The following is a 23771-nucleotide window of genomic DNA, read 5'->3' on the forward strand; positions in this document are numbered from 1 at the left end:
CCACAAAACTAAAGTATACTGTAGTATTTATAACGGTTTTTCAGTTAACACTACAATATGCTGAATCTGTTAATCAGTCTAATACACTTTACTAGTATGGTTCAAAACGCTAGTATTTAATATAAATTACTATAGTAAAATATAAATTACTGCAGTAAAATAAATTACTATAGTTTTTTTCACATGGTTTATTTTAATCTTGAAGTGTTGCAAGTTGTTTGGAAATTCAGCTCCTCCGGGAATTGTACCTGAAAGCTGTAACTAAAGGGATTTCTCATGTTGGGAAACGCTTTATTGCACAGATAAACCCCAGCGTAAATGTATTTAAGCGTTTGTGTTGAGCAAAATTACTGCACTTTTTTTGTTTGGAGGGAAAAGGTTTCCAAAGTCCCGATTCGATAACAGGCAGGATTTGTATTCTCTTTCTGTTACTGTAGAGCCAATAAAAACAAACTGTTGCAATTCATCTGCGTGGAAAATCAGTGTTATTTACACCTTCTCCACCAGAGGGCGCGACTGTGAAGCAGATTAATGTGGAAGAAATCAATGGTGATTTTTGTGTGCCTTATTTTTTTTATTTGTTTATCATTCAGAACATGATGGATAACATGTTTCACTGTTTAAATACAACATTAATGCTACCTGATGCATTACACTGATCTAGATGTCGTGTGCAAAAGCACAGACATGCTCTGTGAACATCAATGGAGAAGCCGCCCTAGATGGCTTTGCCAATCAGAATCTTTATCTGCCTGTCAATCATTTTGACATTTTCTGAGGGGCCGGGTTTTTAAAAAAATGGTCCTGCCATTGAAGTTTAAGAAACTGATAGTTTTGTACATGACCTGTTAAATAAAACATCTCTGTACATATATCAAGCTATATTTATGTTCATTGATTATTATTATATGGTTTAACATATAAATATACATATAAATCTTCTAAAAGTAGAAATAGAGTGTCTAACTTAATGTTGCAATTAACTTTTTTTATTCATTTAACTATACTGAGTAATATTAATTCATTTCAATTTCTTACTTTATGACTAGTGTTTGAATATGGGTTAGGTTTAGTAGCATGAAATTATTTATAATTAATTTTATTTACTGTTTTAAATAGGTATTTAGTGTAACAGATATATTTATGTGACAATAAAAAACGTGGAATTATTGAAATGCACCAACCGGCCACTTTATTAGGTACACCTTACTAGTACCGGGTTGGACCCCCTTTTGCATTCGGAACTGCCTTAATCCTTCATGGCATGGATTCAGCAAGCTACTGGAAATATTCCTGAGAGATTTGCTCCATATTGACATGATAGCATCACGCAGTTGCTGCAGATTTGTCGGCTGCACATCCATGATCCGAATCTCCCGTTCCACCACATCCCAAAGGAGCTCTATTGAATTGAGCTCTGATTACTGTGGAGGCCATTCGAATGCTCGGTTTGAACTGCAGAAGATCGTCTTGACCATGTTTACATGCCGAAATGCATGCATGAATGAACATATATATATATAATAATCTAATAATGATAATGATTGTCCTGCTGAAAATCTAGCTTAAACCAGCCTAGATTGGTTGGCTGGTTTTAGCTGGTCGACCAGCCTGGTTTTAGAGGGGTTTTGGCCATTTCCAGCCTGGTTTTAGCTAGTCAGGCCGAAAAATGACCAGCTAAAACCAACTTGACCTGCCTGGTTTAAGCTGGACATAGCTGGTTTTGGCTAGGCTGGTCAAGCTGGTTTAAGCTGGTTTTAGCTGGTCACCTCCCAGCCTGACCAGCTAAGACCAGGCTGGAAATGGCAAAAACCCCTCTAAAACCAGGCTGGTCGACCAGCTAAAACCAGCCAACCATCCTAGGCTGGTTTAAGCTGGATTTTTCAGCAGAGTGTGTTGTAAATATGTCAAGATTAGTTTAATACGCTGCTCGCATTTCAAAATGTATGATCATCAAACAGGATGCATTATAATCTTCAAGAATAAATAAATTAAGCTACACTTATTGATGTGAAGCTTGAAAACCCTTCTCAAGATTTATGCCAAATTCATGAGCAATTGCAACATAAAAATAACATTGAATTTCTAGCTTTGTAGATGTCACTTGCAGCAGTATTTCAAGGCTTCCGTTACCACAGTCATATCCTGCTATATGTGCAGGAGGAGTTCTTCTAACCACAGCAACTTTTGCATTGACCAATTTTGTTTTGCAGAGAAAGCAGAGATTTTCAGAAACATCTTTCTAAAATCTGACAAGAATTGCATCATGCAGTCTGTTTCAAGAACACACTGTTATAAAACAGCTACAGACTTAAAATATGGTGACATTATTGTCATCAGCAGGCAAACATCTAATCATGTATATAAATAAAAAGGTTTATTTGTGCAACACTTGTGGAACAGATACAAATTTTAAACAATACTTTTTGGCATCCGTATGATACTGTTAACAGGAAGCAACACAAAGTCAAGAAAATGGCGGTGTTCTGCAGCTACAACCATAGCATATATTCCTCCAGATGTAGGCTACATTTTGTATATAAAATTTAGAAAGCGTTAAATAATAGAGACTGACAAAATACTGCAAAGGTGCATTAACAAAAAAAATTGTAATTATAAGTACGTTAGCGTCCACACCAAACGCACTATAATGTTGTAAGCATAATAATCGCGCGCTGCAGTTTACTTTTCGAATATTCGCGCTCTTTTGAACGGTGTGGATTTTGATTGGCTGTTGATGTTCTTTGGAAAAAGGTCGTTGTAAATGTGACGGGTGACGAACATGCTATTTATGAATGAAGGAGGCTAGCTTCCAGTTTTCCCACTGCTTGACATCGCAAACAGGTAAGAATTATCATTAATCTTTGACTTTATTATCATAATCGTGAAGGCAATTTATAGCAGAAAGTTTTACAGGTCACTGCACTTGTTTGTTTGTTATTCGTCTAGCAGCTAACGTTAGCCTACATGAAGGTAGTTGACTAATAGGCAGTAAGAAAACGATTGCTTTACACCATTTTTGAAGAAAAAAAGTTATATTTATAGTTCGATTTTGAGGATTTTTTTGAGAAATAAGGTGTTTGATGTCACTATTAATTCTTTAATTTTACTTTTATTTTTTACTAAACTGTAAAAATGTCATGATGGGATGTAGCAAAAAAAAAAACCATAACTCTTAATATAAATAGCGTGAGAGCGATTTATCTTCATTGACGAACACAAATCTTCATATAATGCCTTTTATTGTATATCAAAATATTAATATTTTATTTCCATGACTAAATAGGGGTGTAACACCAAAAGACAACACTTTGTATTAGTTTTACAACTATATATTTGTAATAACGTACAGTTGAAGTCAGAATTATTACCCCCTTGTTTATTTTTTTCCCAATTTGTGTTTAACCGAGAGAAGATTTTCTTCAGCACATATCTAAACATAATAGTTTTAATAACTCATCTCTAATAAATTATTTATTTTATCGTTGCCATGATGACAGTAAATAATATTTGGCTAGCTATTTTTCAAGACACTTCTATACAGCTTAATGTGACATTTAAAGGCTTCACTAGGTTAATTAGGTTAACTAGGCAGGTTAGGGTAATCAGGCAAGTTATTGTATAACGATGATTTGTTCTGTAGACTATCGGAAAAATATATATCTTAAAGGGGCTAATAATTTTAGCCTTAAAATTGTGTTTAGAAAATTAATAACTGCTTTTATTCTAGCTGAAATAAAACAAATAAGACTTTTTCCAGAAGAAAAAAAATTATTAGACACACTGTGAAAATTTCCTTGCTCTGTTAAACATCATTTGGGAAATATTTAAAATAGAGAACAAAATTCAAAGGAGGGCTAATAATTCTGACTTCAACTGTATATAGACTAATTTTACAAGTGGCTATTTTAGTAAATGGCCATTGTTTTTAATGTGTTTATTTCTAAAAATATAGAAACTTAATACATTTTGTCACTGAAGAACATGTCCTCTGGTGTGACTGGATATGCTAGTTTTAAAATTGGGCAGTTCCATTTAAAACTTGAATTAAGTTGAAGGACTCCATTCATTATTATGACTGAAGTTTTTGTCTCAGAAATTATATATTAATGATTTGTTACATACAATTTTATGTGGTCTTTCAAATCAAATAGCATACACACTACAAAAATAAGATGCATATTCTGGCATGGTCTGCTGGCATTAATCAGTGACGTAAATACCAAATTTTAAAACTTTGTTGTTGACAGTATAGTTATAGTTCATGGTGTTAACAGGTCTTAACTCAACAATTAACGTTAAATACTATGGTGCATGACTTATACTGCAGAAACATGTTACACCAAGTGCATAATAATAGCGGTGTGCATTATAAATCACACCAATTATAACCAAACTTACAATACGACCATCTAATATGCGTTTGGCCATCCCTGAGACATCAGCAGCAGTTTTTTCATCTCCATGATCAACATGGAAGATAAAACTCCATTAAGTCAAATGAGGAAACCACCACCAGAAAAATATGTGGAGTGGATCGTAACAAACATATCTCGTGCACACAGTGGTGATCTCTGTCAAACAGTATGTCTTGCTAGGTGGGTAGATTGAAAACACGCACTCAGTGTCTTGAAAATATTCCTTCAAGAAGTCTTAAACATTCCCGGAAGCTCTGCAGATGATTCCTGAATGTTTATAACATATCATAGTTTGAATATACAAAATGTATGCATGTCTTCCAGGAAAGGTCACAAAACTGTGCAGTGTTTCTTCTTCTTGCTGCGATGTCTGGCTTTAGCTCTGGCTGCTAGCGCTCGCTTTGTTGCTTCTCTGAAAATGTCCTCTACGTTTTCTCTATATTTAGCCGAACACTCCAAGTAAATTTCAGCGTTCATTTCCTTTTGCGTCTGTTCACCCTAGAGGAGAAAAATTCAAGTTGGTTAATTAATACTTCTATCACTAGGCCTATTTTTGTAAAAATAATAATAATAATAAAAAAAAAATATATATATATATATATATATATGTATAAACTTGCTGGTCACTTTATTAGGTACACCTGTTAAACTGATTAACACAAATATTAGCTTAGCCAATCACATGAAACTATTTATGCATCTAATCATGAGGTTTCTCCGAATTTGCATACTTCCCTACTACATAGGATGTGAGAAAACACGCAAGAGAGTTCATGAATAGAAGTGAAGCGGCACAACTAATGCAGGTAATATATATATATAATGCTGTACTAGCGATCATGTTATAAACTCCAATTTAAATGCAGTACCTACTTACTAAAGTTCAACTCGGGTATCTAAAACAAGAACAAAGGGGATTTAAAGGGACAGCTCACCCAAAAAGGAAAGTTTACTCTCTATTTACTTTCCATCAAATGGTTCTAAACCTTTATGGGTTTCTTTTTTACTTTTCAAAGGAAAGCAGATGACCTGTAACCATTGACTTTAATACAAAAACAAATAATATGGAAGTCAATGGTTACAGGTTTACAACATTTTTCAAAATATCCTTTTCTGTGTTTAACAGAAGAAAGCTTTGAAACAAGTAAGGCATAAGTAAATGATGACTAAATTAAAGTTTTGGCTGAATTATCTCGCTTTAAAGCAGTTCAGAAAGCAAAAGCAGTCCAATCTGGTAAGTTTACAAGAAAGCCGTACCTAATAAAGTGGCCAGTAAGTGTATACACATTTTTGGCAGGCTCATTAAGTCACAAGGATACATTAAATCAATCAAAAGTGATGTTATTAAATAAATAAATAAAAGCAAACTCTGACCAGGAGGTAGGTGATGGGCGCCTGATCTAAAGCTTTGAGCCTCCTCATCTTCTCCTTGTCCTTTCGCAGGTCCGTCTTGCAGCCTATCAGTATAATAGGGGCGTCACGGCAGAAATGACGAACTTCTGGGTACCACTTGAGGAAGACAGGAAAAAATTGTTCAAACTAAAACTAAACATACAATTTGAAGGCAAAATGATTATCCTTCTTTAAATTATTCTTCTCAAATATTTCCAATGTGTTGTTCAACAGAGATTTTATTTCAACACATTTTTATAAATGTAATAGCAATATTTTATTCTTTGCCATGATGACAGTACATAATATTCATTCATTAATTTTCCTTCAATTGAGTCCCTTTTTTATCAGGGGTCGCCACAGTGGAATGAACCATATGTTTTGTCCAGCATATGTTTCACACAGTGGATGCCCTTCCAGTTGCAACCCAGTACTGAAAAACTCTCGCATTAACACACACAAAATCATACACTTTGACCAATTTAGTTCATCAATTCCCCTATAGCGAATGTGTTTAGACTGTGACGGAAACCGGAGCACCCGGTGGAAACCCACGTCAACACGGGGAGAACATGCAAACTCCACACAGAAATGCCAACTGACCCAGCTGGGACTCGAACCAGCGACTTTCTTGCTGTGAGGCGACAGTGCTAACCACTGAGCCATTTAGGTTATTTAACTAGATACTAGTAATAAGTGCAATTTAAAGACTTTATTAGTTAAACTAGGCAAGTCAACAACAGTGGTTTGTTCTGTAGAAAATCGACAAATAATCAGCATAAGTCAGCAAGACGTAAGAGTTGCTGAGACTTTTATTTCAGTATGTTGCTGTACTTCCAACTGAAATGGAATATTGAGTAAGGGGCGAGACTTTCTTTTTGGGCATTAAGAGGTAAGAGGGGCGTGGTTAGGAATGTTGTTATACAGTTGCTATGGAAGCCATCACTCTGATGTCAACTGAAGGACTGTCAAATGCAGAAGCAAACGGTCAGATTTTCATTAAAGATTACCCAAACAAACTTCTTTTTTCAGTGGAATAACGTGCAGACTAATTGTTAAAGTGGTCGCACACCGGATGCGCCATGCAGCGCCATGGATTTTAGAATTCTAAACATAGATTTCTATCAGGGTATGCACACCGGCACCGCAAGTTGACGACAGTCTGCAGTGCCCAGCTACGACTAAAGACACTGTTCATATTTTGCATAGCCCTCACCGTGGCTGACGCTGATGTGCACCTCTCAAAAGATGTAACTACATGTCGCAACGAAACATAATGCAAACTCTGTGATTGGTCGGTTTGGTAGCTGTAACGAGTGTGGGCAGGACCGAGAGCCACGCAAACTCGATGGAGTGAGTGTTTACAAGTGTCGAGTCCCGTGAAGTAGCTCTAGATGGAAACTTTTGTTTTGTTTTTACCTTATAGTGATAGTTGTTGAACACATGCTGGTTCCCGACGAGTTTTAGATACTTGTACATTAAAGTAGCATTCAGAAAAAAAAACACCCTCAAAGAAACTCAATACAGAGGAACTTAAAAACTGTAATTGCAGAGCAACACAAACAGCATGCAAAAGTAAAAACTGCATGTCGTGAGGTCACGTTGATCACTCGAGAAGTATAAATAACAATGTGTGCTAGCAAAATAAACATTGTCAATTTTGATTTCACAGCGACTTTAAGGGGGCTAAAAATATTGATCTTCGCCCTGTAAGAAGTGCAAATAAGAACCGTGATCTGGACCTTTCTCTAACTTTTTTATGTACAATTGAAGTCGAAATCCTGTGAATTTATTGATCTTTTAATATTTCCTAAATGATGTTTAACAGAGCAAGGACATTTTCACAGTATTTCCTATAATATTTTTTTCTTCCTCAGTCTTTTTTTGCTTTTATTTTGGCAAGAATGAAAACCAATATTATCCATTTTAAGGGTCAATATTATTAGCCCCCTTAAGGAATATTTTTTTTCGATTGTCTACAGAATAAACCATCATTATACAAGACTTGCCTAATTAAACTAGTTTTAAGTTAAACGTTGTTAAATGTCACTTTAAGCTGAATACTAGTATCTTGAAAAATATCTAGTCAAATAGTATGTGCTGTCATCATGGCAAAGATAAAAGAAATCAGTTATTAAAACTAAAACTAATTTCACAGGAAGGCTAATAATGTTGTCTTCAACTGTAAATACTCCTCACAGCTCTTCCTCGATGCTCTGATAGTGCACTATATCTGTCTTTAGGCTCTAAATGAACCTTCCCTTTATTTAAACAAGGCTCGGCACATTCCTCCAATCTTACGTGACATCAACCCTGTAGGAATACAGTTTGTTTACATGTCAGCGGTGGTCCGTTTGTACAATCATCTACTGATGAGGTCAAAGTTTATCTGCTGCTTTTTACCTGATGAACACTTATGAGCAGTTCCAGCGTTACGAATGTGACATTTGCAGTAAAAACTTAAAACACAAATGCGCAAGCATATGTTAGCATTAAATTGGAGCATCTGTTATATTTTACAAAACTACCTATAACTCAGGGAACCCCCAGGATCCTCCAAATGAAATTCAAGGCTTTTTAAGACCTTTTTAGTATCATTTCAAATGAAATTCAATGCCAACTTCGCAACCATTCTAACAGAAGTACTGTATGAGGGAAAAATGTAAAATCTGTATAAATTTTGAACCCTAAAAAATAATTATGTACAAGTGACTACTTAAATTAAATAAAATATTTGATTTAAATTGTCAGTTATATTTATACGCAACAGCGTAACACACATTTGATTTTTAATAAACATATAAATTTGATCTTGGTGTTGAACACTATAGCCTTCACAGCTCTGCTGCCTTGGCCGCAATTTTGACTGCAAGACTTGGTCTTGTCAAATTCTGCTTGTGCCTTTTTCTCAACGCGTTTGCCGTAGAGTTGGTGTTGAGCCACGGTAAGATAGGATGTTCTTTGGCTGTGGTGACAATGCTTCTCATGTAGAAATTAGAGGTGTGAACCTACACTGGTCTCACGGTTCGGTTCGTTTACGATTATCATGCCATCGATTCGGTTCAATTCAATATCACGGTGCATATACAGTTTTATATAAAAAGGGGGACTGTCTGTAAACACACACACACACACCTGTGACAAGCTGTCTGTGTAAACACACACACACATAGACACAGAGCATTACGCGTGGGCTTGCTCGCTCGGGATTTAAATTTAGAATACATTCAGAAATGTTTTCCCGCGCTGCAAGAAATCTAGTCGGGTCCCGCGACTCCCGCCGTACAACCGCGAGAATGCAGACATCTATCCAGAAGTATTGCTGTAACAGCCAAGAAGAGAGGAAAAGCCACGCCAGCAGGTCAAATGAGCCACAGTGAGAGAGAGAGAGAGAGAAATTGAGTTTACTTTCATTCTTTCAATCGCAGTGAAATAGGAGCTTCTGCTGTACTTGTCAGTGATAGACTGTCCAGAGAACACATGCAGTGAAATTGTGCACAGCTTCTGCGTTTTTAAAGGTTCAGGACACCCTGGAGAACTTTTTTTTATATTAATAGATTTGTGTGTGTTGAGCATCAGTTAAGACAATGTTAGCCCCTGTCAGCTTTAATTGTGGGGAAAACTGGATAATTTTGAGCTTTTGTCAGCTAATTTCAGCTTCCGGGTTTAAAATGATTTTTGGGGCGGATCAAAATCGGCGACGTAGCGCAGCACTGCAAGTGCAATGATGACGCGTCGGTTTCTCATTATCATTCAAAGCGGAGTTTCCTTACGCCCTATTCACACGGGGCGTCAGCGTCAACGCTTCCCATTCACTTTGAATGGGTGACGTCAGGCGTTGCCGAACTGCATTGTGGATCCGTCGGCGGCACTTCAGAAGCGTTCCTCGCTGCAGAAGTTGGGACCAGCTCAACTTTTCAAGCGCCGACGGAAGCGTCAGCCAATCAGATCGCTGTATGCAAATACACCAGCTCAGACAGTGGCCTATTGCTGACTGAATTTCATTGGCTGAAGCTTCTATGACGATCGTTTCAGCTCCAACTTCAGACACGCCCTCTGTCAAGCGTTGACGCTGAAGCCCCGTGTGAATAGGGCGTCATCCTATGAGAAGAGCCGGCTGCTTAATTATTCATGAGTTCTGCCAGACCTGCCAGTGTCAAGCCCGAGCTGTGAGACACGGACCCACGGCACACAGTATTTAGCCGTTCATGAAGGCTCACATGCGTTTGTTTCCATGATTCACTAGGTTTGTTGCATGTTTTTCCCCGCGATCTTGTCAGGGCCGATCATACAGCAAAGCTGTGTGTGTGCTGCTAGCATTTTTGTCGGGAGAGCAGTGCGAGAATTAGAGAATGGCGGACGCTGTCTTTTATCAGGAGTTCATTCACATTCAGACACATCACTGTGCTGCTGTGTTCGCCTAAATCCTCCAGATTACCAGCAGGGCTAATGGTGAAAATAGACAGGTCAGGAGACCTGCTGCACTGAGTCTGCTACAGTGATTGAGGGAGAAGTCCTCATTTATAGTGTTTACATGAACACACTTATCTTTATAATGATATAAATTGTGGTTATGTTTATATGAAATTACGAATAACAAATGTAGCAGGGCATTAAATCACTGTTCATTTCGTTGCATTTTAACTTTGTAAACTATAAACTCATGCGTCTCCTCACGGTTTGTCTCATTTTGCGAGCTAACTTACAACAACAGTTGTTCGCTCATGTTCTCCCCTGCTGGCTATGCCCACTCCTACTCCTCGTGGAGCTCCACGCCCATTAATCATGCATCTTTTGAAAAAATTCTGAAGTAGACTTTAACTGAAAGTGGGGGGTGTCATGGCCCTTTAAGTAGTTGAGCGTTGTAAATAATAGTAAGCTACGGCGACACACTGTCTGCTATGACGTGAAGCACAATATACACTCAACGTTACGCTGCATGAATTTTTTAATTAGCCTACAATGGTAATAGTTAATTTTATTATTGTATGAACTTTAATCCTTAGGAAAGGCACAAATAAATTAATAAAATAAGACGTTTGTAACGAAATCCAATAATTTGTATACCAAATTCAAGGCTATTAAGGCCTTAATTTTAGACTATCATATTTAAGACTATTTCAATGCTTTTAAGACCCCACTATTTATGGGATCAGAGAAATGTCAATCTGTAAACAATTTTTACACTTTAAATGAGGGAAATAAACATGCGTTATGGATGTGACCAAAGTCTGCGAGTTCACAGTAAACAACATGTGGAAATTATGTGAATTAAACTGCACAACCCAAAAGGAATAATGCTAATCAAAAGGATACGAGTTGGCTGTCTATATAACAAACATGACTGATTTTATTTTATCTAACATTTTTGGACATTTATGAGGAAAAAGCTTCATTATGGATGTGACGGATGTGAAATTGCCACTTGTGTGGCTTGGTAAATCAAAGATAATTGTTTGAAAGCATCGACAGAGACATTTTTGAGTATTTGTGCAGTACTGGTAAATACAAGCCTACACACACACACACAAAAAAGATAGATTTGCTATTTTTTCATGGCAAGGTTATTAATATTCGTATTCATTTCACCTTTATCTTGACATTGTCGAATGACGTTGGATTGGTCACATCGTAGCAGATGAGAACAATGTTTACGTCCTGATACGACAGAGGCCTCAAGCGATCGTAGTCCTCCTGGCCTGTTAATAAACAGATTTCGGTTAGAAGGAGATGACATGTTATATTGAAACCATTTTGGACGGTTTCCAGAGCGATGCTTCTAGACAAGAAGTCACTCATGCAGAGGAGGTGCTTTCTGACCATATCGAGCGCCTTCCTGTATTTCTTATTTTATGAACAGAGTATTATGTTGAAAAAATGAGATGTGGTAGAAAAAACCACATCCTGTGTTCAACATCCTGTTACTGCTGAGAAGTTCTGGGCAGCAGCATGGCTCTGATAACAGCTCAATTACGGAAGATGTGGATGAGTTTATTCCTAAAAAACATGCATTTCACAGAATTTGTGCTTAAATTTGCCATAAAAGCCTCAGCGATGAATAAGATATGATATAATTATGATTCCAAATAATTCAATTATACCCTGCAGTTGTTGAATTTACAGTATAATGTGGCTTAAAAATGTATTCCAAGACTTTTTTTTTAAATAACTAAAAATATATTTTTGGGTCAGTAAGTTTTGAATGTCTTTAATGAGCACTAAGACCACCAAAACTTACATTTTTTTAATATATACAGTATACTGAATGAATATATATAAAAAAATAATAATAAAAATAAAAATTACACACACGCACACACACACACACACACACACACACACAGTTGGAGTCAGAATTATTAGCCCCCCTTTAAATTTGTTTTTCTTTTTTAATTATCTCCAAAATGATATTTAACAGAGCAAGGAAATTTTCACACTGTGTCTGATAATATTTTTTTCTTCTGGAGAATGTCTTACTTGTTTTATTTAGACTAGAATAAAAGCAGTTTTTAATTTTTTAAACACCATTTTACAAAATTATTAGCCCCTTTAAGCTATATATTTTTTCGATAGTCTACAGAGCAAACCATCATTTTACAATAACTTGCCTAATTACCCTGACCTGCCTGGTTAACCTAATTAACCTAGTTAAGCCTTTAAATGTCACATTAAGCTGTATAGAAGTGTCTTGAAAAAATATCTAGTCGAATATTATTTACTGTCATCACTCTCAGTTATTAGAGATGAGTTATTAAAACTATTATGTTTAGAAATGTGTTGAAAAAAATCTTCTCTCGGTTAAACAGAAATTGGGGGAAAAAATAAACGGGGGCTAATAATTCTAAACTGTGTATGTATATATAAACATATTTAAATGTCAATTTATTTAGCAATGATCATTTTAATTTTGAGAATACATGATCCTTAAGAAATCATATAAACTGCTTATTTGATTTCACTGTATAAAGCATTTATTCTTTTATTGAGGGGATTAATATATTTTCAGGACTCTTTATTAGATAGTAAGTACAAAAAATCTTTTAACACATTTAACACATCCTTATTGAATAAAAATACACTCTAAAATGTTTAGCTTTGGGTCAAATATGGACAAACTAACATTGGGTTAATTTTTCCAATTAAATTTAAATGATACAATTTTAACCCAACAGCTGGGTTTGTCCATATTTAACCCAATGCTTTAAGAACATGTTCATTTCTATTTGTCTCCAAACCTTTTAAGCAGTACATTCTAAAAATGCTGGATTATTTCAACCCAAATTTATGTCAAATATGGTCAAAACATACCACTGGGTTCATTTTTTAATTAAATAGCCCAAATTTCTCTATATTTACCCAAATTTGTGTTGAAATAACCCAGCATTTTTTAAACTGTAGATTAGAGTTGTTTAGATTAGAACAGTGGCTCCCAAAGTTGGGGTCGTGACCCTCCGGGGGGTCACAAGACATTAGGGGGATTGCTTGTTGATTTCCAAAAATCTAATTTATATTATTAAATTATTAAAATTACCATATTTTATCCAAAACCTACAGGGGATTAAAATAGTATTTAATAGTTACAAAAAAAACAACATGCAAATAAGAAAATCATCAGCATTTCAAATGCTTTTTTTTCATTGGATTGCGACCCCTTGGATTATAATTAACAACACAGCAATAGTGTTAGTTGCAGAAGACTGATTTTACAGCACAATGTTCAACTTTGACACCTTTGCGGCACTCATACATTAAAAATAAAGGCCACGACTGAACATAGAGGTTGTTCTCCGAGTGAAGGTCTCCAAAATTAAAGTATAGTCTTGTGCTGTAAACATTGTGCCCACCTGCCTCATTAAGTGAGGTTAATATTAAAGTGAACGCATAATGACTATAAAAAAAAAAGATATGGTCGTTAGACTGTGACACTTTTTGTGTTGTCAATATGCTTTTGTTTATATAGTGTCTATTGGCGTGTGTGAGTCATTGTGTGCAATGTTTGTATGTTTATAGCCACCTCCGAGGATAGTAGGGGTCACGAGTAACTGGAATTGTTATTTTGGGGTTCACGGGCTATAACATTTTTGGGTGTAGATCATTAGAGTTTATAAAACATGCAACATTTATCAACACGTTTATTGATGTAATTCTTACACATTCAATAGTGGACTTTGCATGTTTCACCACATCCACAAAATGATTCTGGCTCAATAAGCAACACTCCACACACACATACATACTATTAACCCAACTTTGAAACAAATATGTACAAACTCAACCATTGGGTTAAAAAAACGTTTAACTGAAAATTTAATTAAAAAAATTAACCCAATGAATTATTTGTCTACGTTTAACCCAATGTTGGGTTATGACAACCCAGCATTGTTTGAAGTGTATGCTACTGAGCATATCAATATTTCAACAAGTTATTTACTTCAACCAAATGCTCCGATAAGGAATCATTGTAAGGAAAAAACCTTCGTGTCAAACTGAACTCATAATGCTCTTCATCTTCACTTAATGATCAAACACCCCGCAACCATGACAGCTATGAAAAATATTACTAATGGCCTCACACCCATTTGGCATTCAACATTCCTGCCTAAAATACTTGGCATATGAGGCGTGTCACTGAAGACAATGCAGACTGAGGTGTGTCGCAGACGGGTGGACGAACACTCACCTGCTGTATCGTAGAGATTCAGCTGGATGTCCTTCCCTCCGTATGACACGGTGGTGACATATTTGTCGAACACAGATGGAGCATATTTCTGTTAAATATCAAGCATAATGGATGATGATGATGCATGAAAAGTGTGTGTTTTAGCAAGAAGCAAATCAAGGCGTAGGCAGAAACTGCTGAGTGGAAAAACTTGCTGAGGATGTTGTGTAAATAACTGTTGTACATTTTGCAATGTTTCCTTCTCTTCAAATTCGAAGAAACGATAGCATTAAAAGTAAGTGATGTGGAGAAATGTCCTAAAAGAAGGGAAATTTAATTAGAAATTGTGCCTCTTGTGTATTTCTTTTTTGGGTAAACCCAAATCTTGGGTTATATCTGGTGCAGTAAATTTAATTGCAAAAATAACCCAGCAGTTGGTTTTTCTTTATTTATATTACCCTAAATTGGGTTGACATGACCTAGAATTTCTTTATAGTGCAACTGTCTTCATGATTTATGATTGAATGTTTTGATATTTGCATAAGAATGTTAATTTCCTGTTTAAAATAAAGGTTCAGAAAGAATGTGTTCACCTCAAAGCCACAGGAGAAACTTTTTGGATACCAAAAAATAATAATAATCAGAATAATCTTTTTTTTTTTATTTAAATAAATTTAAAGAACGTATTTTCCAATGAATGTTAAAGGTTGTAGAAGCATGAATGCCAATAAATGGTCTTTATTTAAGTAATTTAAACTATTTATAATGCTTCAATCACTATATGATTAAAATAGACTTTAGGAATAAAACTACACTCTATAATGGATATTTCATGTAACCCAACGTTGGGTTAGTTTTTTTTTTAATTCAATTTTAATGATACTTTTTAACCCAGCGGTTGGGTTTGTCTATATTTGACCCATCGTTGGCTTACAACAACCCGCTATTTTTTAAGTGTACTCCACACACACACAAAGTTCATGTACATTTACCACGTGTAATATTGACGATCTAAATAAAATCTCACCTCAGGAAAGTCTCCTTTGGCGTACACCATAAGTAAGGATGTTTTCCCGCATCCTCCATCCCCGACGATCACGATTTTGAGCGCATCAGCGTGTGTGCCATTACCGGCTACAGTGCCGTTCTGTGTCATGTCCACCGGCCGGTCAGATTCTCCAACAGGTGCCCAAATCCTCAGAAGCGTCAGGTGAACTCATTGGGGAGAATAAAGTCTGGCAGGTAAGCATGCTGTCATCCGGTCCACACTTCCTCCTCCTCTTGCTTTTTTTTTCTTGTTAAACCATGTGACCGTTTTCACATATACTTTCAGATCTGAGCGCGCGGCTGTAATTGAGGTCTTTCTACACATGGTCTGGTCTGCGCGATAAGGCGGGGCTTGTGAGTGAAACCACGCCCACTTACAGTTCTTTGTATTTACTTCCTAAACTAATCGAGACAGTCTTTTGAGAAGCTTCATTTTTCACATTCTCGCCGGTCTGCAGAGGGTGGAGCTGAACCGCTTGAGATGCTTGAGATTAAGTGATATATAAATAGATTATTTTACATTGCAAAACTAATGACAATTACATATTTAATTGTATTACTAAGAGGTTTACAAGTGTTATTTTAAATAAGAGAATTTAACATTTTAATTTAGTTTTTATTTATTTTTGTTTGTTTTAATGAATCACTAAATGACAACCTATTATCTGATTAATAGTGTATTATATATACACCATCGGTCAAAAGTTTGGGGTCAGTAGGATTTTTAAATGTAAATACAGCACAAATCATAAAATTGTGAAATGTTATTGCAGTATAAAATAACTGCTCAAAAGTAGATTATAATTTAATAATTCATTCCAGTAATTTTAAAGATGAATTTTCATCTTCATTACTCCAGTCTTCAGTCATGTGATCCTTCAGAAATCACTCTAATATTAATAATAATTATTAATATTATTATTGGTAATAGTAATAAAAGTAATAATTACTAAATTAATAGTTTTATTTGAAGCTACATACAATAAGTAATAAATAAATATATATTTTTTACATTTATTAAATACCGCCTTAATAAACAGAATCATTTTCTTTAAAAAAAAAACAAACATGACCCCAAACCTTTGACCTGTAGTGTATATATATAAACATATACACATACACACACATTTCCTGTGGATTGACATTAAAATATATACACTCACATATAGTCAACATTTGAAGTGCATGAAATCAGTTTATCAAAATTGTCCTAAGGCAAGAATGGGGATTCAGTAGTTTTTGACAATTTTTATAAGCATGATCCACTTCAAATATTGACTACAGTGTGTGTGTGTGTGTGTGTGTGTGTGTGTGTGTGTGTGTGTGTGTGTGTGTGTTTATTTTTATCTGTTTTTATTTGATTTAAGTCATTTTGTGTTTTGGCTATTTTTCTTTTTTCTAATTGTTTGTCTTTTAAAACACGTTTGTAAAAAAATTCATTAATTTTATTTTAATGTAAGTTATTTTACTACAGTTTAACCTAAATACTATATATATATATATATATATATATATATATATATATATATATATATATATATATATATAGTAAATACAATACAAAACATATTTTTTTGTATTTGAGTTACTTAATGTAGTAAAACAACTTAAATTAAAATAAGATTAATAAAAAACTATAAACGATTTAATTGTTTTATTTATTTTTTATTATATATATATAAATAATAATTTTTTTTATAAGAAAAACTCTTTAAAATAACATCTAGATCCAGATAGAACTAAATGTAACTTTAACCATTTATTGCAGCGTGAATTGAATCTTGTTATTTCGATTAGGAGGCCGATTATATATCTATATATAATATCTTAAAATTATTAAAGTATTAAACATCTTGGCCAGAACTCCCTAGGTAGTGATTTCCTTTAATCTCAATGAGATTTTCTTGGAAAAAAATAAAAGCATAAATAAATAAAAAGGGCGCTGTTATAGGCAGGAAAGACAAACCTCTAGGGATCTGTGAAAATAATAAACAGCTTCTTTTATTTTACCAGTGGCCAATGGGTGGCAGTTTGCGTCTCTCCCAGAGCGTCACAGCCAATCAGAGACCAGAAAAATAAAATGTTGTTTTGCTCTCATTCCTCACAGATAGGAGGCGTCATATTATCACTTCTCGTCACATAACTCTTCAGCTGACAGATTCAGAACCAGGTAACGGAGAGAAACTGCTTCAATTATTTACAAAGGCCACCATTTATTTTCTACGTAAGTTAATTATAATGGTACAAAATAGCGCATTAATCCATTAACACAGGACAAATGCGGCCTACAGCAGTGATGAACGGACGTGTCTGTTTTTCGCCATATGGGCCCTTTTGGTTGTTTTACATCAGCTAAATAATAATAAAACAATGTGACTTCGAGGAAAAGACTAACTGGGTGAAGATGCAAGAAAGTAGAAGGCTACAAGCAAACTCAGCTGTCAATAAATACAAGACCTCATTTATGCAAGCACAAAGTCTTTATTAGGCTACGATATAAAAGCAGGTCAGTGCAGCATTTTATTGCAAGCATACATACTACACAAAATAGATTACAATCCACATTTATTATAGTTAATAAATAAGAGAAAAACCCACCGTGAGAAATGCAAATGAGAACAGTGTATGGATCAGCTGCTTTTCCTCGGATTTCATGTGGATTGACATTAAAATGGCATTAATAGACAATAAAGACAGACATGGTATACATTAAGCAATATTTCACATGTTTCCATAACGTTTTAAAAATTATTTTAAAAAAGCCTACAGAATACTTTTAAAAAATGTTTTTTTTTTTTTTTTTTGCTATAGTGCTGGGAATTGTTCCCAATAAAATAAAAATATAGCCTACTTAAAGATCTATGAGATTTATAGCCTATGATTAATGTCGAAGATCCTCTCCAGCTATCCAGAACAGAAATGAAAGCGCACATCTCTATACATAGAGTTGAAAGAGAAAAAACGCAACTAGCTAAAATATATAAACTGATGATCTGGTTTTAGCCCTTCTGTCCTGCCCTTAGAAACAGCTTACGTTCGGAGGATACGAAAATAAAGAGGATTTTCCTAATTAAACAGCACTAAAATGGCCTCATGACCCACTTCAGCCTCGGTCACCACGTCTCCAGTCCTTCTTTTCTAGTATATTCAGACATCAGTCCTACTTTAGACTATGGCAGAGAGACAGAATAGTAATGGTGTGCATGCAGAGACCAAGCGTGAATCCTAACCGCGGAAAACAGATGGCGCGTTTCCTTGCGCAATACAAGTCTGCTTGATAAATTGGAATTGGCGTCGACCCAAAACGCACAGAAAAAGGGGAAATAAAGATTTAAAAAATAAAAAGAAATAAAATCAATTTCCACTGATGATTTACTTGGGAATTAATAATATCCGAATAAACTGAGAAGATTTACACTACCATAAATTGTGCGAACACACGACGATTTGCATACCACATACCGGTATGTGTTGCAACAGTGTGATAAATTCAGCAGAAGATCTGAGAAAGCTATAAGCAATGCGCAAATCCTGCATGCATCACGTCAAATGCTCCTTTGAAATGGCTGGCGAATAAACTGCGCCGAATGTTCTTGAAAGGGGGACGAGAGAGAGAGCACAGAGGACTGGATATTCCCTTTGTACTTGCTGATTGAAATGCCACACAGTGTTTGAGACTCTTTCTCCGACCTTAAATGGTTAGGTGGGTGCAGTCATTTCGCGGCAGGCGTCCAAGCTCTCAGATTACTGCTGTGTGCTTTGTGCCACAGGGTTTCCAGAGCTTAGCGTCGAGGGCGCGCTTTACGCACAAGAAATGAATGCGAGTTTTTGTGCAATATCCTGCTTTCTTAAAGAGCGAGCACATCTTGTCGATTTGTTTGCAATGATAGCCACGTATTAAAAGGCAAAGTCAGTAGAAACCGACAGACTGACAGCCTCGCCCATAAATGGCGCAGCAAGCTTTCCTTTCCACAATGATGTCCTTGTGAAGACGCCATGTTGAAAATGAGAACAGCAGAGAAGCCATTAAACAACAGGCTATTTCTGAGGTCGCCTGGACATGGGTCAGCAATGAGAGGTGTTTAGAATAATTTTTACACCTTTATCTGTCTATTTTTTAAACAACTAATAAAAATACACAGTGAGGAAACAATAATTGTACTTAAAGGCAAATGTGACTTTAAATGTAAAACGTTTAAACAAACATTCCCAATTTTTTGTGTGTGTGAAATAAGGTCGTTTAAACTATTACCTTCGTAAAGAGAAAGGAAATCCCTCTCAGTGGTGAAGGACGAGTGAATTTCTCTTGTCATTCTGTCTTCAGGAAGAGAAAGAGAGGCATTGTTTGCATATTGCAATATCTAAAAGTGCCTCAAGATTTCCATCAGCTCCACTCGCTGGAGACTGCGCAGATATGTGTGTTAAATGGTGAATTATGTCGAAAAAGACGGCAGAAAATGGTTATTGTCGTTTTCTTCCTTTTAGGCGTTGCAACCCAACCCCCCCATCTTTAAAGCCAGTGTGTTAAAGGATCCGAAGATGGGAATGAAAACCTTCCTGTTTCTCCATCGTATAGGCCTGATAGATTTATTTCAACAAAATGTTAAGGTAAATATATCTGCTAGTGTATTAATAATTATGTATGTTCAAAGTCGTATTTAACAGTTTCTGTTCGATGTTGTGTGGCTAGTAGTGTTATAAAATGAAGGTTTGCCCTTGGCACAAGGTCAGATATACATTACTAAAAAAAAAGCAAAGGGATTTACTTCCATTCCATTGTAAAACCAGGAATACATCAATCCCAATCTGCACACAATGAAAGAGAAGTGAATTCCACATAATTATTTAAATATAAAATGTACTTTTTCTCTCCCAAAAAAATGTGTTTAGATAAAAATTCTGCTGTGGGGTTACAAATAGTGAGGCGCAACTAGGATGAGCATTAAAACAACCACAAACCCTATCAACCATACCTGTGATTCAGCATTTTTGTAAAAGGCCAATCGTCCTTTTTTCTCTTTGGCCTGCCTTGTTTGCTGAAATGTGAGAAGCAATCAATTTAAATGGAGATTTAAAAGAGAACAGCATGCAACTGAATGTATCTGAAGACAAAGCTTGGCTTTAAACTAAAAATCACACATAGGGAGCACTGAAAAAAAATAGAAAAACCAGCCATAAAATGCCTTGGTTTAAATAGCAATAAAACATTTATTTTGCAGCTAAATAAGCAAAGATAACAAAGATAAACTTACTTATTGATTAATGATTGGCCCTAAGCAAGGCAGGGCCTTAAAAGCAGTTGGCAATTTTCATGTGTTTTTCTTTCTTTCTTTTTCTAAACATCCTAGTTAGTAATGTAAATCAAAATACAAAATTTTTATTCAGTAGCATTTGACTAAAGAATAAAATACTGTTATATGGGTGTGCCATGACCTAGTTTGCTGGGACAAAGATGGTTTCCAGGAAGAGAAAAAAAGTGTAAAAATGTCAAAGGGATATCATCCAACATTTCATCTTCCTTCTTCTCAGATCCTGCAAACAGAAACACTGTATGTATTAAATAGTCCATAAAAGGCTGATGAAATCAAGATTTAGATCCCTTTAGGAACAAAGGAAACCCATTTTGACCATTGAGTCCCAATGTAGGAGAAAATGGCTGCGCCTGCATACAGCCTTCTTTCTGCTCTCTGTAGGAAGAACTGAAGGCTGTGCTTCTAATAGCTGAATCCACCGTGGTGCTTCAATCTGATTGGCCAGAGAGGGAACTGCTGTTAACCAGCCAATTGCCCAAGCACCGCAGAATATCAAACAATGTTGAGGACGGATTGAGAAATGTATCACAACTACTGTTAGTACGAGATAAACCTAACATTAGGTGTTTAAACACAATAAGCTACACGGAAAAGCTTTATTATACACATTTATATGTTTTGTTTATATAAGGTCACTTAAGTACTTTTTAAAGACGTATATTTATATACACCACCTAAAACATATTTATAAATAAATGTTTGAACGAATGCAAATCTGCGTTTCATTTTTAAAACACATTATGTGCGCGTTCAGCGCGTGTCCCAATTCAGTTTTAACAACCTTCCCCAGCGTTGCTCCTCCATGTCCATCTTGTATTTAACGTTCATGTAAATCTATCGCGCAGATTCAACGCGGACCCAACCTTCGTGTTTCTGCTGGAAATGCAAGATATTCCACCTTTCTTTTCATTTCTCACACGTAACTCAATTTGTTTGATTTATCGACGCTCGTATAAAAATTCTGCGTTTTCTCAACGCTTCAGAATAATAATTTGAAAGCGCGTGTCGAATGTGCTGGAAGGTTGAGATAGTGGTGTATTGTAAGAGACAGAAACCCCAGACTAGAGGCACACAATATGTGTTGGCTCGCAAAAAGGAGGCAGTATCTTTAAAATCATGTAATGTGATCGGCGAATCGTTCAAGATCAAGCCGTTTTATATAAAACTACTCGATCGGGCACAACATGTCCAGACCTGGAGAAAGAAATAAGCTAAATGAAGATCACGGTAGAAGACAGAGTTCAAGTAAGCTCTCTTTTTTTCCTTCCTCTGTAATGTCTGTTTCGGGCACCGCTTCAAACCCCCCATTTTTTACAATGTAGTGTTTGTGTGCAAATAAACTGCTTGCGATGTCAGTATCATGAGGAGTACTTTATGTTTTGTCATCTCTTCGCTAGGTTTGGCGAACGGAATGGACAACAGCCATCCTATCTGCAGTTCGGGAGAGAAACGAAGTCATCATTGGAGAAGTTACAAGTTGATTATTGACCCAGCGTTGAAAAAGGGTTCGCACAAAGTGTACCGCTACGATGGACATCAATTCAGCACGCCGGTGAGAGGAACCAGCCGTTATAACGACCAGAACCGGATGCACGGGACCCCCGTGTATCGTCGCGCGTTCAATAGATACAATACGTTGTAAACACTTGACACAACACATCAAAGAGTTTCACCGCTGCCAAACTTGCTTTACCAAACACTCTATTAACATCGTTAAACTAAACAAGCTTATTTAAGTTAGCCGTGCTGCATTAGTTCTGTTGACAGCGGCTGAGCCGTTTAAAGTACACTCGTGTAAAGTTTGTATAAATGTTCTTCTTTTTGTTTGCAGAGCTTTGGAATGTCACCCGTGGACATCGTCCGAGATCCGAGAATCGGTCGTCTGTGGACTAAGTACAAGGAGACTGATCTCCCGGTTCCTAAATTTAAGGTTCAGTCACACCCCCCTTGACACATGTGTGCAGTCGTCTTGAGTGTTTTCTACACTTTACACACACACACACACACACATACACACACGTAACGGATTAAACGTTTATTTTTTCGGTTAAATTTCAAACTAACGTTATTCAACTGTCATCTGATTTAAATTCAAATTTCCAACGGTTTTCAGGGACTACTATGAGAGGCCGTTGTTACATATAACTGTGGGTGCATTATGAAATGAAGCTGTACTAATTATTGGTTTATTTACCTCAGATCGACGAGTGTTACGTCGGCCGTGTTCCCCCGAAGGAGGTCACGTTCGCGAAACTCAATGACAACGTCAGAGAGGGATTCCTCACCGACATGTGCAAGAAGTTCGGCGACATCGAGGAGGTGGAAATATTGTACAATCCGAAGAACAAAAAACATCTCGGAATAGCTAAAGTTGTTTTCGAAACCGTCAAGGCGGCGAAAGATGCTGTCCAGAACTTGCACAACACGTCTGTCATGGGAAACATCATCCACGTGGAGCTGGACCCTAAAGGTAGGAAAGAATTAACTGTTTAACTATGAGACTGTGGATATATAACTTAATAGCAATAGGAAAGTTATAATTTGAAATAATAGCTCCTAAATTACACACGCGTCTGCAGTTTTTAATGGATTGTTTGTAACTTCAAGTCACGTGCGTAAATTTACGTTGGTTGCTTGGTAACCACCACTAAACAGCATGTCAGCTGGAGAGGGATTAACTGATGTGCTTGCTTTGAGTTTGTTTATTGAAAAAATAAAGTTATTAGAATATAATTACACACTAAATATATTTGTTTAAGCATAATAAGCTATAACAATGATCATCAAGTATTTAGATTCAGAATGTATGTTTTAAAAGAGAAAGAAGGTGCTTAGCATCGACTAAACATAATAGTTACACAATTGAAAATGTTTGTAACGTTAAACCTTTCATTTAGACGCTTTACTGAAGGACAAGCACATTGAATGGTCATTAACCTTGTA

General features: G+C 36.0%; 2 protein-coding genes and 1 long non-coding RNA gene across 16 annotated transcripts in view; 1 reads left to right on the plus strand and 2 right to left on the minus strand.

Annotated features, from left to right (window-relative positions):
* Positions 1–2362: 2362 nt before the first annotated feature.
* On the minus strand, positions 2363–15806 carry rhof (ras homolog family member F). 2 transcript variants are annotated; one of them, XR_015500525.1, is made up of 5 exons: positions 15497–15806; positions 14491–14578; positions 9906–11509; positions 5793–9578; positions 2363–4916 (listed from the first exon to the last, which is right to left on the minus strand). XR_015500525.1 is itself a non-coding variant. In NM_001020642.1 (5 exon segments), coding segments are annotated over 5 exon segments (630 nt in total). In that variant the 5' UTR covers positions 15626–15806; the 3' UTR covers positions 4115–4748.
* Positions 15807–17977: 2171 nt separating this feature from the next.
* LOC147842201 (uncharacterized) lies at positions 17978–23758 on the minus strand. 6 transcript variants are annotated; one of them, XR_015501563.1, is made up of 7 exons: positions 23398–23758; positions 23023–23292; positions 20950–21048; positions 20769–20860; positions 20490–20552; positions 19769–19830; positions 17978–19570 (listed from the first exon to the last, which is right to left on the minus strand). It is a non-coding gene; the product is annotated as an uncharacterized LOC147842201 (long non-coding RNA). The 6 variants fall into 6 exon arrangements; XR_015501561.1 differs by having other exon boundaries at positions 19769–19834; XR_015501562.1 differs by having other exon boundaries at positions 19769–19834; positions 23394–23476.
* The window catches only part of setd1ba (SET domain containing 1B, histone lysine methyltransferase a), a 39555-nt gene continuing 35063 nt past the window's right edge, over positions 19280–23771 (plus strand). For 5 of the 8 annotated variants that reach the window (XM_087269669.1, XM_087269672.1, XM_087269675.1 and 2 more), the window contains exons 1-4: positions 21861–22073; positions 22226–22380; positions 22660–22758; positions 23028–23298. In XM_087269669.1, coding sequence (XP_087125795.1) covers positions 22013–22073; positions 22226–22380; positions 22660–22758; positions 23028–23298 — 586 coding nt within the window. In that variant the 5' untranslated portion in view covers positions 21861–22012. 8 annotated transcript variants of the gene reach the window in all.

The sequence above is a fragment of the Danio rerio genome, chromosome 10 (assembly GCF_052040795.2).
Source record: "Danio rerio strain M-AB ecotype USA chromosome 10, GRCz13ab, whole genome shotgun sequence".
NCBI classification, from domain to species: Eukaryota; Metazoa; Chordata; class Actinopteri; order Cypriniformes; family Danionidae; genus Danio; species Danio rerio.